At 39.8% G+C, this 18,236-nt stretch overlaps 1 protein-coding gene across 2 annotated transcripts; it reads right to left on the reverse strand.

The window, feature by feature from the left end:
- Positions 1–819: 819 nt before the first annotated feature.
- Positions 820–11,179, reverse strand: LOC107806712 (uncharacterized). 2 transcript variants are annotated; one of them, XM_016630934.2, is made up of 5 exons: positions 11,056–11,179; positions 10,915–10,976; positions 8,751–8,887; positions 1,840–1,944; positions 820–1,601 (listed from the first exon to the last, which is right to left on the reverse strand). In XM_016630934.2, the coding sequence occupies exons 3-5, from the start codon at positions 8,879–8,881 to the stop codon at positions 1,175–1,177; spliced, it is 663 nt and encodes a 220-aa protein (XP_016486420.2). In that variant the 5' UTR covers positions 8,882–8,887; positions 10,915–10,976; positions 11,056–11,179; the 3' UTR covers positions 820–1,174. The 2 variants fall into 2 exon arrangements, with proteins under 2 accessions (XP_016486420.2, XP_016486419.2); XM_016630933.2 differs by having other exon boundaries at positions 10,915–11,146.
- Between the last annotated feature and the right edge of the window lie 7,057 nt (positions 11,180–18,236).

Genomic DNA, 18,236 nt, shown 5'->3' on the forward strand with positions numbered 1-18,236 from the left:
CAACATATATGCACATATATATATTTAAAAAAATTACCGAGGTTAACAGGATCCGATGATCCCTCTTCTCTATAAATAGGTCCGCCTCTGCGTTATAATAAGATGGTCAATTTGGATGTTTGATGTATGAATAATGATGGAATGAGTAACTGTTCAAGGAGTAAAGTTTTGGCAATTATAGTTCCACATACTTCGGATGACAGATTTTGTATTCAACATATGGTTTTGGGATTTATGAAGGATGGAGATATGTTGTTTTTGAGGGATGAATTCAAGATTTATGATTCAAAGACATAAAAAGCTAATTTAATTGGTACTATATTATTATGTCAGTTAGGGATGGCAAATGGGACAGGACGGTTGGGCCTTAGCCTCCAACCAGACTAATAGCCTGTTTGGCCAAGCACTTTTGGGCCAAAAATTGAGGTGTTTGACCAAGCTTTTGGAAGGAAAAAAAGTGCTTTTGAGGAGAAGCAGAAAAAAGTAGTTTATCTCCAAAACACTTTTTTGATAAGCACTTTTGAGAAAAATACACTTAGAAGCAATTTTTTAAAGTTTGGCCAAACACTTATTGCTGCTCAGAAGTGCTTTTCAAACTAATTAGTCAAACACAAACTGCTTCCCACCAAAAGTACTTTTGAAAAAAAACACTTCTCAAAATAAGCTAATTTTTGCAGCTTGGCCAAACGGGCTATAAACTTTGCACACCGTTTTGGATCAGAAAAATCAAAAGAGTGCAAATTACAACTCTTTGTGAAATCCTCCAGGTATGCTATCACAATGTTAGGACCATAGAACAACTGGATTGAAAACAATCAGTTTGCGAGATAAAACATTAAAAAAATTATTTAAAAAAAAAATCACCGAACAATGTACCTACGTCTCAGTTAAACTTGGAGATGTAAGTCTGCCCCTAGGTATTCTCTACCTACCCACCTGTGTTGGTTGCGGGTACAGGTACCCTCTTGCTCACTAGGAAATAAGAAGCTTGCTTTCCCATTGTCATAAATCTATATCTCTGAAGGACATAACATGGCACGAACATGGTTCATCCCATTTAGTTAATGCAGCATCTAAACTGTGTCATTATCTTACAATCGAGAGAAAAGAGAAACTGTACAGTGGCGATACATTAAGTCATGGTCTGGTCTTTAGGTTAGAGATGGAGCAGAACTCACGTCCGACCCAACCTCACCAAATGCTGCTGGTGCTTTTCAGCAGCCGCCTTATCAGCAGCTTCACGCTTGAGTGCCCTCTTTGCACGCCGGCCTACAGCTTCTTTAGGAGCAGCATCAGCCTCTTTCTTCTTAGTCCGGCGTGACGAGCCAGCACCTACGTCCTGGGAATTTGGTCGAGGAACAGGCATTGCTTCTTGCCTTCCTGCCCTGACATATCCATTGTCTCCCCATCTCCGGTTGCCTATTCGGAGATGGGATGAACTATTAAAATAGAAGTCTGCTAGCTCTTCGTCTTCATCTTCATATGCATAAAGATAATCCATGTTATCATCGACTTCTTGTTTTTCCTCCACAATCAAGGGCCTGAACCATGATGCTCTGAGGAGAAGGCACACACTCTCCTCAAACATGTAATCCTGAATGCTGTTGAAAAAAAAAAAATTCTTTTCTTAGGTTAAAAATCACCAACCACAACTATGGGACATCCAAAACAAAATTAAAAAAATAAATCCCGTGAATTTGACGAGCGACTAAACCATCTCAGAGATAAACAATCAAGTTCAAGAAAAATGTATATCAACTACCACACTAGCATATTATTAGCATTATCATGTAACACAAATATTTTACATAAGGACTTTAGCCAAAACTAATCAATTACCTTCCATCAAGTGAGCGATGAATGTGGAGAAACTCAAATGGATGTTTACACTGAGGGCATGTTGGTTGCTTTTTGTAGGTTGCCCACCGAAGGATGCATGTCACACTGAACACCAAAGTAAGGAGATAAATATTAATGTCGAGACATTTCCCCTATTACAAGAATGGACTTGCTCTGAAAAAAGAAAAGACTTGCAAAAGATACCAAAGCTTAGAGACTAATTCAAACCCTATAAGATCATTATTATGTCATAAAAATAACAGATCAGGTCATAACAAGATAAGGAGACACTAATGAAGTTCGTCACATTCACACTAAAATCCAACTGATTTAATCCTTTGTTCTTTTAACAAGCAAGCTTATAGAAGAACTTAACACAGACTAAAATAGAGAACCATCCAATTTGATGTACAAAAATAATCACAAGTTAGACCAAATCCACCAACATCAACAAAAGGATTGTTAATACGCCAGTGAAACAGAATATATTGTGGTTCAGAGTAGGAGAGTTTTCTGCTGACTACCAAGGAGTAAGAGAAAAGTGCCAGAAAATCATTAGCCCCTCCCCCCCCCCCCCCCAAAAAAAAATTCAAATTTTGGATGAATGAGAATGGAAAATATATCCTCATTTTCCTTCCTTTCCTCAGAAATATAAAAGGCAAAAGTTTTTCACGCAGAAGCTGACCAAAAATGCAAACAAATTTCTCCCTTGCACGTAACTTTCTTTCTTACGCAGTTCATTCACCATCCATTAACTGCCAATTTGATAACCATAATAACAGAAAACAGCAATTTTATCTTTCAAGATATATAGTTAGGTGAAATGTAAATGCAAGAGTAAATTGAATATGATCCTATCAAAGACTAGCCAATTAATTATAGATGCATCACAAACATTCCGAAAAAATGCTCAGGCACAGTTCCCAAAGTACCCTCTCTCTCCTACTTTCTAGGTTAGCAGAGCCCACTTCCGGCGTCCTACATGACCGGAATCCATCTTTTCTAACTCCTCTAAAGTGACTTTTCTGACATGTCAACTCCTTTTCCGGTCCCGGCCTAACAGTTCTTGATTAATATGGGGGAAAAGGTTTCATTTAAAGCAGGGATTAAATCTTTTGAACTCACAGATATTAGCCGTGGTCATTACAGGTGGTTCCTTTTTACAGAAAAGAGCGCTCGTTTTGTCAGCAAAATTAAGATCGATGAGGATAATCTACGATGGATATGCGACAATTTAAGACAGGCTTCCAGAGGTTCAGGAGATCTATACAGAAGGTGGGGTCGAAAACAACAGAATTTATTACATAGGGTCTACCAAAATTTCAACATTTATGGGCGTTACATTCGAATCGAGAAATAGGTTGGTGATAGGAAATCAGCAGTTATTATTCCGGAAGCAGAATACAACTTGGGCTGGTGCGATGTTGCTGATAAATCACCAGATTTCTGGGGAACTATAACCCAGACCTTCATAGATTCACTTCACCGGAGAAATCCTTCATCCAAGCTGCAAAATTACAGAAATGGCCGGCAATGGAAGCCCAGATCAATACAGAAGAAGTAAATCTGCAGTACCTCTCTTGCTGCCTAGTGGGTCATTCAACGATTCCTTCTGTCATAACCCATCTACGGAGATACTGCAAAAATGGTTCACCAATAGGTGGCCGGTGACGTCTGGCTTGAGAGTTTCTTCTCTTGCTCATAACCTTTTTCTTTTTGAGCTTCCTTCTTCGAAGGAGGCAGAGAGGGTCAAATTTGGTGAGTGGTTCTGGAATGGCAGACGTCTCTCTTTAGATTGGTGATCGCCGGCTTTGAATCTTAAAATTTCAGAGAAAATATCAGGTCATAGATGGATAAGGGCTTTTGGTATTCCATTGCATGTGTGGTCTGAGAAAACCCTAAGGTTCATAGGAGATGAGTGTGGTGGCTATATAGGTGCCGATGAAGATACGAAGAAAAAAAGTAATCTACTCTGGGCTCGCATATGCATCAAGGATTCAGACTCAGAACCTCCTTGTAAGATCGATTTGGCTATGGGTGATATGAAGTTTGAAATCTCCATTATTTCCGACGGGCACGTTAAGATAGCCGGCGATGGAAAGGACAGAAGGTCTCACTTGAGAGACCAAAGGTCCAAGGAATTATACGCTTGGAAACCCACGCCTGTGGATTTAAATTTTGAATCAAATGCCCAAGCTGGGCCTTCTCTCAAACCGGCCCACTCTAATGACATAAAACAGGTCAGTTTCCCTTTTTTAATGGGCCACCACTACTACTCAAAGGAAAAGAAGGGAAAGAGGCCCAACTCTTTCACTAATAAGAAGAAGCTGATGGCATGGAGAGCAACTGGGCCGGCCCAACCTCAACAGCCCCCAAAAGCCCCAATTATGCCTTCTCAAAAGGACGATTCAAAGCAGCAGTTACGCGTCATAAGGTGCAATTCTGAAGACTCAGAACAAGGTGATGAAGATGCTGATGATCAAGCTGAACCCATGCAATCTCCTTCTCTCACCAAATTTATCTGTTCTTATCCAAATTTCTCCATGGACAGATTTAATGACTCTGAACCCAGGCAATCTCCTCCTCTCACCAAATCTCTCTCTTCTTATCCAAATTTCTCCATGGTCAGATTTAATGACTCTGAGTGTCTTCTCTTTCGGGTAGCGAGCTATTACCCCTGCCATGGTCTGAGGGGAATTCTCAAGGACAACTTTCAATCAACACACCTCAGGTTATTGAGACTTCTCACTGGACCAAGGTAGCTATGACCAAAGCATGTAAGGCTTTCGGAGTCCACTCTACAGGCTTCGAGCACGAAATTTTTGATATGATTATTAGAATGGAGCATAAAAGGCAAGCCCAAAAGCGACTTCAAAGGGTGGAGAAAAATGGGGAGAAGAAATCCAAGAAGAAGGGGGAAAAAGAAACCAAGAAGCTGGTATGCACTGTCACATATGAAAAGGGAGAAGGGTCGGTTAGGGGCAGGTATCACAAGGCTTTCTCAGAATGAAAGAAAAACTAATCAGCTGGAACATTTGTGGGCTCAATGATACGAGCAAGAGAAGCACTATGAAGTCTCTAATAAAAAAATGGAAACCAGATTTGTTGTGTCTACAGGAAACAAAAACAGAAAATTGCACTGTAGTTGTAGTTAGAGATCTTTGGGGTTCAAGATGGGTAGGGTGGGCAGAATTGAAGGCTAGTGGCAGAAGTGGAGGAATTATTATTATATGGGACAAAAGGCAATGGTCTTTGCATTGAATCTCAACAAGGGAAATACTCTATTTCTACAATGATGGAGGGGGTACAAGTTGATTTCAGATTCTGTTTTACAGGGGTATATGGCCCTCACTCAAATTGGGAGATGGTAGAATTATGGGAAGAACTAGCAGCAGTTAGAGGATTATGGAATGATAGCTGGGTAATAGGTGGAGATTTTAATGTATGCTGCTTTGAAAATGAAGGACTAAATTGCATCAGGAGATCAAGGGCTATGAAGGTTTTCTCTGATTTCATTCAAGACATGGAGCTGGTGGACCTTCCTTTGCAAGGAGCCTTCTACACTTGGGCTAGGGGAGAAAACTCTTTGCAGGCTTCTAGAATTGATAGGTTCCTAATCTCTTCTGAGTGGAACGACTCATTTGGCTTGGTACATCAGAGAGCTCTTCCCAAAGTAATATCAGATCACAGGCCTTTAGTTCAGGAATGTGGTGATTGGACTGCTGAACCCTCCTACTTCAAGTTTGAAAACATGTGGCTCCAGCATGAAGGGTTTGGCGATTTGATCAAACAATGGTGGCAGGGATATGCGGTGAACAGCTCTCCAGATTTTATTTTATCTCAAAAATTAAAGCTAGTGAAGAAGGATTTAGTTACATGGAACAAGGAAGTATTTGGAAAAGTTAGCACAAGAACTCATAAAGCCCTGGAAGAATTGCTACAAATGGAGCAGGCAACCGAAGGAAGGCTACCAACGCAAGCTGAATCTGCCAACATCTTGCGGTTGAAGATGGAGCTACAACAGTTAGCAAAAGCTGAAGAGATTTCATGGAGACAAAAGTCTAGATGCTTATGGTTGAAGGAGGGAGACAGGAATACCAAATACTTTCAAAAAATGGCCAAAGCTAACAGGAGATACAATTGTATTGACAGGTTGCAAATAGGAGATGATATAATTGAAGACAAGGAACAAATCAAAAGTGGAATTCTGGATTTCTACAAGGAACTTTACTCTTGAGAATGAAAGCTGGAGGCCTAGTGCTACTTTTGAAGGACTGGAAAGATTGACATCTGAACAGAAGGAAACTCTGGAAGTTGCCTTTGAAGAAGAGGAAGTAATAAATGCAATCAATAGCTGTGCACCTGACAAAAGCCCTGGACCTTATGGAATGACTATGGCCTTATATAAAAAATGCTGGGATACTATAAGGCAGGATGTCATAGGGACTCTTAATCACTTTCACAATCACTGTCACATGGTCAAGTCTTTTAATGCCTCATTCATAGCACTTATTCCTAAAAGGAAAGGAGCAATTCAACTCAAAGACTTCCGACCCATCAGCCTCATTGGAAGTGTCTACAAGATTGTGGCCAAAGTTCTGTCAGAAAGACTTAGAAGGATAATGGGAAACCTGATCTCAGGATTTCAAAATGCCTTTTTAAAGGGGAGACAGATTTCAGATGCTGCACTTATTGCAAATGAAGCCTTAGAATGGAGACAAAGAACTGGAGAGTCTGGACTGATATTCAAGCTTGATATTGAGAAGGCATTTGACAAAATCAACTGGCAATATCTCATTTCAATCCTGAGACAGATGGGATTTGGAGACAAATGGATCAAATTCTCTTTCTCAACTGTCAAGTACTCTATCTTAGTGAATAGAAGCCTGGTTGGTTTTTTTCTCTCCTAAGAGAGGAATAAGGCAGGGGATCTTTTATCCCCCTTTCTTTTTATCCCAGCAACGAAGGGTCTGAGCATTATGTTGGAGAAGGCCAAACAACTACTTTGGTTGAAGGGATTTGACATTGGCAGTAGACCAGAGTTTTCAATCTCTGTGTCCCACCTTCAGGTGACACTCTCATTTTCTGTGGTGCAGAGGAGTCCCAAGTGCAACATCTAAACATCACCTTGATGATCTTTGAAGCCTTGTCTGGGCTACACATAAATATGTCAAAAAGTGTCATGTATCCTGTTAATTGTGTGCCAAGCATGGAGGTGTTGGCTGAGATCATGAGTTGCAATACACGCATTCCCAACCACTTACCTAGGCTTTCCATTGGGGGCTGGACATAGATCAACTGAGGTGTGGAATGGGGTTATTGAAAAATTTGAAAAAAGGTTGGCTTCCTGGCAGCAACAATATCTCTCCTTTGGTGGCAGACTAACTCTTATCAACAGTGTTCTGGATAGCTTACCAACCTATATGATGTCTCTATTTCCCCTACCAGTTAAAGTTCGAAAACAGCTTGATAAACTTAGGTGCTCCTTTCTTTGGGAAGGACAATTCCAAAGACCACAAATTCCACCTTGTGAAATGGGATAAGGTAATACTTCCCAAATCCCTTGGGGGCCTAAGAGTTAAAGATCTGTCACTGCACAGTAAGAGCATGTTGATGAAATGGCTTTGGAGGTACAATCAAGAAGGAACAAGTTTATGGAAGGATGTAGTACAAGCTAAGTATGGCAGTGATAGTCAATGGTGCTCCAATATGGTTAACACACCTTATGGTTGTGGTCTATGGAAGGGTATCAGGAAGCCGTGGAACACTTTCACTCTTAATACAACTCTCCAGGTTGGCAGTGGGGAACACATCCTATTTTGGAAGGATCCTTGGTATGGTCAAAGTACTTTGAAGGACTCTTACCCAACACTTTTTTCAGTTGCAACTAACCCAAACTCTACAGTTGCCCAAAACTAGGAGGAGAACACTTGGAGCCCAAGATTAAGGAGAAACCTGAATGATTGGGAAATAGAGGATTTGCTAGCTCTTCTTGGCAGCCTCCAGAACATCTCCATCAACGACCAAGACAGAGACAAACTTAAATGGGCCAACAGTAGAGGGGGTTCCTATTCAGTCAAAGGAAGCTATTACAACTTGAGCTCTAACAAAGCTTTGATTGACCAGTGGTCATGGAAAGTGATCTGGAAGACAAAAATTCCCCCTAAGGTCAGTGGATTCTGTTGGATAACTTTACAGGGTGCTTGTCTAACTCAGGATAACCTTCTCAGAAGGGGTTTTCAACTAGCCAACAGATGCCATATGTGCCTTAGCAATCATGAAACAATCAATCACCTGTTCCTCCACTATACAGTTGCAGCAGACATTTGGTCAATGTTTATTTCACTTTTTGGTCTACATTGGACTATGCCTAGGGATGTCAGGGATGCCTTTGTGAGCTGGAGCTCCTGGAAAGTTGAGAAGTCCATCAGAGAATCTGGTCTATGGTTCCTGCTGTTATTTTGTGGTGCATATGGACAGAGGGGAAGCAAAGATGCTTTGATGACATCTCAACTGCCAGACACAAACTTAAGGCTAGATGTTTAGTTTTACTTTTTTGCTGGGTGAACCACACCCCTGGGTTAGTGTATAACCCTGACCTTTTCTTGGACTTTATCAGCTCCATAGTATTGTAATAGGTTTTTGTCCTCCCTAGGAGCTGATATCTCCTTTTCTTTTGTAATCATTGCATCTTCTGGATGCCTTTTAATTAATATACAACTTACTTCATCAAAAAAAAAAAGACTAGCCGATTAATTGCGGTAGATTTAACAAAAGGTGTAGAACAATTAGCTGTGGACAATTTTATGATCAATTTATTTAAAACAGTAAATTGTAAAGAATCCTATCAGGAGCATCTGGTGATTAAAATGGCAGTAAATAGATGGAAGAGATTGGTTGTATATACAAACCAGTAGGCATGCTCGCAACCTTTAACAAGAGCAGTTTCTTGAAGCAATATCCTATTCAAACAGATAGCACACACCCCGTGATGATTACTCTCAAAATCAACTTCGTGCTTTTCCTCAGATATGCTCTTCATGTTAGTCTGAAAATCAAAATCCATATCAATCAGATTACGTGTATCGTGTATTCGAACAACACTGCTGTAAGCCTGAAACTCCAGCCATATGATAAACAGAACAAATTAAATAATTCCAAGCCACTGCAACTCCACGATGCAGAAACTAACACAGAATGATATAATGTGGTACCATGAGGTTCAAGGTATGCTTGTAACTAGGGCTGTGCATGGATCAGATTTAGTACATTTCGGATTCGGATTTCGGATTCTAGAAAATGCAATCCGAATCCGATCCGAATTATATCGAATCGGATTTTAAAGATTGGGTCGGATCGGATTTCGGATATTATTATGCCTCAAAGTTGCAAATTAATATGTATATTTTCATTGTAAAAGAGGCAAGACATTAAGAAAAATTCATGTTTATGCAATTATGAGAGAACTACGGTATCAATATAGCTAAATTTAGCAATTGTAAAGGTAATAACTTGGAAGAAGATGTAAAGGAAGTACTGACTATCCGAAATTAAAGTGTAGTATTTATACATTACCTAATAATTTCGGGTTTCGGATCGGATCGGATTAAAGTATACCAATCCGAATCCGATCCAAAATCCGAAATTTTAATAAACACAATCCGAAATCCGATCCAATCCGAAATCCGAAATCCAAAATTGAATGGATCGGTTCGAATTTCGGATTTCTTTCCAGCTTCAGAATTGCACGCCCCTATGCATCCGCTTTCATAAATAAATCCATTTGTACCCTTTCGAAGTAGTGACTGGAAATTATAAGCCTTGTCTCAAACATTCTTTTCTCAATTTCAGTTTTGAATTTCATATTTTCTTTTGCTTCTTCTTTATTTGGTTTTTATCTTCTTGACATTTCTAAATGTTCCTTTAAGCCATCTCGCTACATAAAACTAAACCAGAAGTAATAGAATTTATTCTATATGTAGACACAGGTTGAAAGATTTAATCACATTAACAGGCTTCAAGCAATTATATCCACCAAATCCTTAGCTCCCATTACTAGGATTAACCAATAAATCCTTTTTTTAATAACCGTGGTTTCCAGGCCAACTTACACGCACCTCGACTCGACTAATTCCATGAGATACCTCCAACCAAGGCTTAGACATATGAAAAGAAATCGCCTAGTGATTTTGTCTCCAATGGGATTTGAACCTGAGACCTCATGTTTCTCAACCCACTTCATTGACCACTAAGTCACATCCTTGAGTGCAAGCAATAAATCTATTTTATGGGCGCCAAAAGAAAGTTACATCAAGAATATCTAATTATACCTAGACCCAAGTAATTCCGACTGACTAAAAATTAAAGCATGAACTATTTTCAAAATTTGGCAAAACTCCTCAACAATGACTCGGAGACCTTCACCGGGTAGAGGTAGGGGTAAGGTCTGTATATACGCTACCTTGCCCGACCACATTTATGGGATTATACTAAGTTTGTCATCGTTGTCGTTCAATAATGATTTGGAGTAGGACCATATTTCTATGAGTAACACCCTATCATAAGATAATGGTAAAATTCTATTAATCAAATATCTAGCTTATTTAACAAGGGCGGACATAGCATACATGTTATTGGTTTCACCTCGTAACTTTGACTCACAGGGGTGCATCTACTAAAATTACAACAAATAATAGATACAAACTCGTAACTTTAAAAATATAACTGGTGTAATGCTAAGAACCTTAAATATTGAACTCGTGCCCCTATTGGCCCTGACTCTGTATGTGTTAAAAATTTCACTAAACAAGTACAAACAATACATTTCGAACCCAGTAAATCAAATGGGTCGTGATAGAATTTCGAATTCAGCAACACATAAAGTTCTATGTTATTCAGCAACACATTTTAGGAACCTATTACTTCAAAATCATTGTACTCACATAATATTTTCAAATTGAAATGTATTTTGGATCATAAATTTATAATCAAATAAGACCAATAATGTAAAAAAAACGTAAAAATGTAAAAACATAGAGATAAACATATCGAACATATTAAAAACCCCCTTATTACCTGGTCTTGAATGGATAGATCTAAGATGTCGTTCACGAGTTGCTGACCCTCAAACTCCACAACTGCAGCCATCGCCTAATAAAGATAGCACAAAAAAAGGGAAAGAAAAAGGAGAATATACTCTACTAGCTAGTTTCTCACCTAATATACTATACTGTAAATATATTCTGGAGAATTATGCTGATTCCAGCGAGAGGCCTCAAACGAACCGGGGAACGAAGTCGATGCGGAATACGTACAACAATCTTATTATAGATGCCCCCCACCTACCCCCCACCTACCCCCCTTACCTTGCCGCCTTAAGATATAAATATAAATTAAAAAGGAAAACAAAAATAAAAATAGAACAAAACAAGAAATCTATTCTTTTTCTCTTTCTTTTTTTTGGTTTTTTTTTTTTTTGAAAAATCCGTTCACTTTTGGTTTGATGCAGGGTATTATAACATGTGGCTAAAGTTCAGCATTAATACTCGTCTACCCTAAAAAATGGATAATAATTGAATTTATATGTGATTTTAAGGACATGCGGATTAATTCAATACAAATGACTAATAGCGTTAGATTAAGCAAATAAAAGACGTAATAAATAGCTAAACCAGTGATAAGAGTAATCCCGAGCTCGGTTAATTGCTCAATGAAGAACCTGCTTTCGATCCCGAGCTTACCCTTATGAAGAACTGATGAACAAAAATAAGAACTTTGAATAGCAGAGAGAATAGAGATAAATTGTCTTGGTATGCGTGTTACAATGTCCCTGATGAATAGTTAGTTTTCCTTTTATATAATAGGGGAGTGATCACGCCCAACTATGCCTTATAAAAAAGACTAAGCGGTCGTTGCAAATATAATCTGATTTATAAGTCCGGAGTCGAATCCCACAGAGAACTAAGGCTTAGCCACAACTGTTTAATATTGCTAAGTAGACAAGCTCGAACAATTCCTATGTTATAAATATTAAGATTCTTGTATTTAACTAATTAACTAATAAATTAAAATAGTAAATTAACAACTAAAGATACTATTGGTTGGAGAAAAGATTAACGAGGTCTAGATTTATGATTTCCCCAATTGTCGGAATCCTTCCCGCTACGTTTTCTATAAATTCGCCTAAGTATTCTCTACCGATCATGAGCGCACTGATTGTCGTAACTCTCTTCCGAGTAATTACCACAATTTACTAGACAAAAATAACACAATAATTTTAAAAAAAATAGTAAGCTGGGTTGCCTCCCAACAAGCGCTTGATTTAATGTCGCGGCACGAGGCGAATTACTTTTTGCCTCCACTTTGAACTTATGAATTGGACCCCCAATTTGGCATCAAGTTTTCAGCTATGCTCCAAGGGTGGTGGAACGAATCTGACTGGCCCAATAAAACAATGTAGTATTCTGCATTTCTTGGCCTTTAGATAAGATGTGTATTCCCAATTTTCTGGCAAGAAAAATTCCAGAATGTAGGCACCTTGTTCCTTACTCCTTGACTCCTCAAGTGGCTCGGACGACTCTATTTCTATATCATCATTGAAACACAATATGGAAAAATGCTTGGAGTGTGGATCAATGCGCTCAACTACATAAACATTGGGATTGTCAACATCCTCAACTCTAATGACACTAGAGTCAACTAAATATGTATCCTCAATATCCTTGGTTGACTCTAGTATCTCTTCTACGATATCGTCATCCTCAAAATCTAGTTCGATTGATTGTTGGTGTTCTACTCTGGCCTTCTCCTCTAGCTCATCCCCGTATTTTTTAACATCCTCCAGTATAATGGCAATTTCTGCAACCAATTCATGCTCATATTGGCTACTATCCACAATGTCAACTTGTTGCGCATTACAAGGTTTAATTAATTTATTTGCTTGTGCCTCCAAGTTGTGAATAGTTGTCTCTTGCCTTTGTATCTGCCGTGGTTTCTCATCATATTGTTCCACATGGCACTTTAACATATTCATGGTCAGCTTTAACATATCTTCGATTTTCTTCAGGTCAACTTCCCAGGATTCTTTGATCCTATTAACTTCACCAAAAAAAGTAGAACCATCATAGTAAGGGGGTGGGGGAGGATAAGACAAATAATCACAACCATGAAAGTGACCATCTTGATCGCCACACATATCACACACATTCCACACATAAGATTGAGTTGGTGTATATAACTCGCTCTCGGAAATATTTTGACAATTTTGCAATGGGTGGTTTCCTTCACAATATGCATAAAGAGGATCCAAAGAAGAATTACTAATATCAAAACTCTCATAATTCCAAGATGTCATGTTCTCTAATCAACAAGTAAAACAAAAAAAATTTAAAAAATCAAATACAAAAATAAAATAAAAGTTCAAACTTGAAACCTAGCAATATGTACACCTACAGCTACACCGTTAGTTCCCCGGCAACGACGCCAAATTTGGTCCCCGGCAACGATGCCAAAATTTGATCACGCCCAACTATGCCTTATAAAAAGGACTAAGCGGTCGTTGCAAATATAATCCGGTTTACAAGTGCGGAGTCAAATCCCACAAAGAACTAAGACTTAGCCACAACTGTTCAATATTGCTAAGTAGACAAACTCGAACAATTCCTATATTATAAATATTAAGATTTTTGTGTTTAACTAATTAACTAACAAATTAAAATAGTAAATTAACAACTAAAGATACTACGGGTTGGAGAAAAGATTAAGGAGGTCTAGAGTTATGATTTTTCCAATTGTCGGAATCCTTCCCGCTATGTTTTTTATAAATTTGTGTAAGTATTCTCTACCGATCATGAGCGCTTTGACTATCGTAACTCTCTCCTGAGTAATTACCACAATTTACTAGACATTTTCTCCATAATTACGCTAGCTAGCATTAAGTACGGCTCACTCGGATCGCACCCAAGGTTTCGTTATCCCTAATCCCACTTTTAAACCCTCCGTATTGATCTCTCATATACATTAGGAGTGATGTTGTTCAACAACTACCTAAATATACACTCTCTCCCGAGTAATACACACTAAATAGGTACAGTCGATTGAGGGCTCTTCAACCAACCACAATAATAACATAGTTGAACAAATAGAGAAAATACTACAACAAATCTATATTAACGTAACAGGAAAATCATCCTTCAAAAGGTTCTATCAAAACCCTAGAAAACAAATTAGCTATTAATAATAGTATGCATAACTACAATACTAGAATTCATAACCAATAATGGAAACACGAAAAAAGAAGTGAAAAACTCGTAGAAGAATTCTCCGCCTTGCTCCTAGTGTGTTCTTGCCTCTGAAGGTCTCAAGTGTGCCCAAACTCGATCTCCCCTTCCCCGTCTCTCTCCAATCTCTCATAAGTGGCGTTTTGGGTCTATTTATATGTTTCGGACAAGCCCTAAACATGTAGGTCAACTCCTAGTCAAACCGGAAAACAATAAAAACCTTCAAAACTCGGGCAGGGCCTAGCCTTAGGCCTAGCGTCGCCTAGATATAGCCTGCCTAGGCTTGGCTTTAAGCTGGCCTCGCCTAGATAAAGCCTGCCTAGGCCTGGCTTTAAGTTGGCCTCACCTGAATAAAGCCTGGTTAGGCCTAGCTTTAAGCTGGCCTCACCTGGATAAACCTTGGTTAGGCTTGGCTTTAAGCTGGCCTCACCTGGATAAAGCCTGGTCGAGCTGGCTTTTGCCCGACTTCTCATTTTCACCGTTCTCGAGCGTCCTTTCGACATTTAAGCATCTCTTTAGCTCTACTTTCATTTCCGATGCACCTACACATAAAATAGCCTCCATTATGCTCAAACAAAGTGTATTTTAACATTAAAGCATGTAAAATGCAAAGCATATAATGTGCAAAAGTCATGAATTATAGCCGCACATTAGGGAGTTTTACCCTAAGTACAATTCTAAGAAAGGTAAAAAAAATTGTTTCGCTAATCACTAATTTTCTGAAGATACGGTCCAAGATTCACGCCGTGATACCCGATTGGACCCGGATATCACGACCCTACATTAGTCGTGTGTAGCCATTTTGATGGTGTTCCCCGAAGTCTTGAGATTTGAACCGGACCCGGAGGACATGGTCCCGATGCCTCCGAACACATGTGATTTACTTGAACCCCGATACGAGGGGCTTCTCACTCGAATAGCAACTCCTTACGATCACGTCCCTTCTCCTTTTGCCTCACTAGATTTTGTGGTCATATGGTATGCCCATAAGACTTCAGGCAAAATTTCCTTTCATTTTCCTTTGGCATCGGTCAACATTTTCTTAATGTTTTGGAGTATGGTCTTGTTTGTAGATTCCGCCATTCCTTTCCCACTAGGGTGAAAGGGTTTTGACAAGATCTTTTTGATCTTATGGTCCTCGAAAAAATTGTTTACCTTGCCACCGATGAACTGCTTCTCGTTATCACATACGATCTCGGCTGGTATTTCGAACTGACATATTATATGGTCCCAAATAAAATCGATAACTTCTTTTTCTCGGACTTTCTCGAACACCTGAGCTTTGACCCATTTAGAAAAATAGTCAGTCATAAATAGTATAAATTGAGCCTTACTGGGTGCCAATGGCAGGGAACCGACAATGTCCATTCCCCATTTCATGAATGGACAAGGTGACAAGACCAAGTGTAGTAGCTCTCCAGGCTAATGGATCATTGGTGCATGCCTCTAATAGCTGTCGCATCTTCGTACAAAGTCCCTTGCATCTTTCTCCATGTCGGTCTAGTAATAGTCGACCCTGATTATTTTTCGAACCAAAGACTCTGCCACTGAATGGTTTCCGCAGGTGCCCTCGTGAACTTCTCTCAAGACGTATTCGGTGTCTCCCGGCCCTAAGCATACGGTGAGTGGTTCGTCAAATGTTCTTCTATATAAAGTGCCTTCTGACAAGCTGAACCTGGCCGCCTTCATGCGTAGAGCCCTTGATTCTTTAGGATCTGAGGGAAACTTCTCAGTCTTCAAGTAGTCTATATACTTATTTCTCCAGTACAAAGTCAAACTTGTTGAGTTTCTTTCAACATGGCCTTCCTCCACTATTGATTTCATGAGCTAAACAACCGTTGAGCTAAAAGCACCATCGTCAACTGATAGCCCCAAGTTAGCCAGAGCATCGGCTTTGCTATTTTGATCCCGGGGTACGTGCTGTAGGGTCTATTCCTTGAATCGATGTAGAGTTACTTGTAATTTGTCCAAATACCTTCACATTCGTTCTTCTTTCAGTTCGGACGTCCCATTGACTTGATTTACCACAAGGAGGGAGTCGAACTTCGCCTCGACCACTTCGGTCCCTAGGATTTTAGCCAGTTCGAGACCTGCAATCATGGTCTCATACTCAGCCTCACTGTTATTCAATTTTACAGTTCTAATGGATAACTACATTACCCGTATGCGGCTTCAGTACGATGCCGAGTTCGGACCCCTTTGCGTTCGAGGAACCGTCCGTAAAGAGGGTCTAGATTCCCGAGGAAGTCCCCGAGGTTATCAACAATTCCTTTTCGACTTCGGGTATTAAGGCCGACGTGAAGTCGGCCATGAAGTCTGCTAAAATTTGAGATTTGATGGCAGTTCGGGGGCAATACTCGATATCGTACCCGCTAATTTCTACGGCCTATTTGGCCAATCGGCCCAAGAGCTCGGGTTTGTGCATTATGTTCCTTAGTGGTTAAGAAGTTACAACGCATATGGAATGGCATTGGAAGTATGGCTTCAACTTTTTGGAGGCACTTCGCAAAGCTAACGCCAATTTTTCTAGGTGAGGGTACCTTGTTTTGGCCTCACCTAGAGTGTAATAACATAATAGATAGGAAATTGCGTACCTTCCTCTTCCCGGACTAAGACTCCACTTACCTCTATCTCAGATACGGCTAAGTACAGGTACAACTACTCATTTGTCTTCGGAGTATGGAGCACGGGTGGACTCGAAAGGTACCACTTGAGTTCTTTCAAAGCCTGCTAGCATTCCGGGGTCCCCGAAAAATTATTCTTTTTCTTCAATAATGAGAAGAACTGATGGCTCTTATCGGAGGATCTCGATATGAATTGACCCAGGGTGGCTATATGTCCGGTTAGCCTCTGAACGGCCTTGACACTATCCACCACGATGATATATTCTATGCTTTGACTTTATCAAGATTGAGCTCGATTCCCCGGTTGGACACTATGAATCCAAGGAACTTTCCAGACCTGACCTCAAATGCGCATTTCTCCGGGTTCAACTTCATATTGTATTTCTTCAGTATGTTGAAGGTTTCCTGCAAATGTTTCAAATGGTCCTCTACTCGCTGGAACTTAACTAACATGAAACCTCTATTGATTTTCCTATTTGTTCTTCGAACATCCGATTTAGTAGGCATTGATAAGTGGCAGCAACACTTTTTTAGTCCGAATGACATTACGTTATAACAATAAGTGTCAAATTGAGTGATAAAGGAAGTTTTTCCTTGATTGCCCGGGTCCACCTAGATTTGGTTGTACCTAGAATAGACGTCGAGAAAATTAAGTATCTCATGCCTGGTCATTGCATCGATCATGCAATCGATGTTAGGCAAAGGAAAAGATTCCTTGGGGCACGCCTTGTTCAAGTCTTTGTAATCTGCACACATTTTTAATTTATTTCCCTTTTTAGGCACTACTACTACGTTATCCAACCAATCCGGGTACTTAACTTCCTGAATGGAACCTATTTTAAGGAGTTTGGATACCTCGTCTTTGATGAATGCATGCTTGACTTCACACTGTGGTCTCCTTTTCTGTTTAACCGGGTAGAAATTCGGGTCCAAGCTTAGCTTATGAATGGTTACTTCTGGTAGGATCCCTGTCATATCTAAATGGGACCAAGCAAAATAATCCATGTTAGCTATAAGCAATTTAATGAGTTTTTTCCTGAGCTCGGGAGTCAACCATGTGCCCATGTATACCTTCCGATCGGGCAAGTGTTCGATCAATACGACTTGCTCCAGCTCCTCGACCGTCAACTTAGTGGCATCGGAATCATCAGGGGCTATGAACGACCTAAGAACTCCGTAATTATCATCATCACTTACATCTTGCTTCTCCGGTTCGGTCGAGGTCGGTATCAGTGGTTGCTATTTAGTTTCTTCCTTCCTAACCGACTCGGGGTTCTTTGATGTCGAGAGTGCGGACATCGGGTCTCCTCATCATCCACGAACATTTCTTTTGCGGCCGGCTGTTCTACGTTAACTATCCTGATCCCTCCCAATGTAAGGAACTTTAATGCCTGGTATAGTGTTGAGGGTATTGCCCTCATATTGTGAATCCATGTCCTTCCTAATAGAGAATTATATCTCATATCCCCTTCAATCACATAGAACTTTGTTTCCT

The sequence above is a fragment of the Nicotiana tabacum genome, chromosome 22, assembly GCF_000715075.1.
Source record: "Nicotiana tabacum cultivar K326 chromosome 22, ASM71507v2, whole genome shotgun sequence".
In the NCBI taxonomy this organism is placed as follows: Eukaryota; Viridiplantae; Streptophyta; class Magnoliopsida; order Solanales; family Solanaceae; genus Nicotiana; species Nicotiana tabacum.

What these genes read in the sequence shown, in the direction of transcription:
- LOC107806712 (XM_016630933.2), bottom strand. Translation starts at nt 10,986, where the DNA reads ATGGCTGCAGTTGTGGAGTTTGAGGGTCAGCAACTCGTGAACGACATC. An exon ending in ATCTATCCATTCAAGACCAG is followed by an intron (nt 8,888 to 10,914) that starts GTAATAAGGGGG and finishes TTTGATTTTCAG; the next exon opens with ACTAACATGAAGAGCATATC. An exon ending in GGTTGCGAGCATGCCTACTG is followed by an intron (nt 1,945 to 8,750) that starts GTTTGTATATAC and finishes TTTGGTGTTCAG; the next exon opens with TGTGACATGCATCCTTCGGT.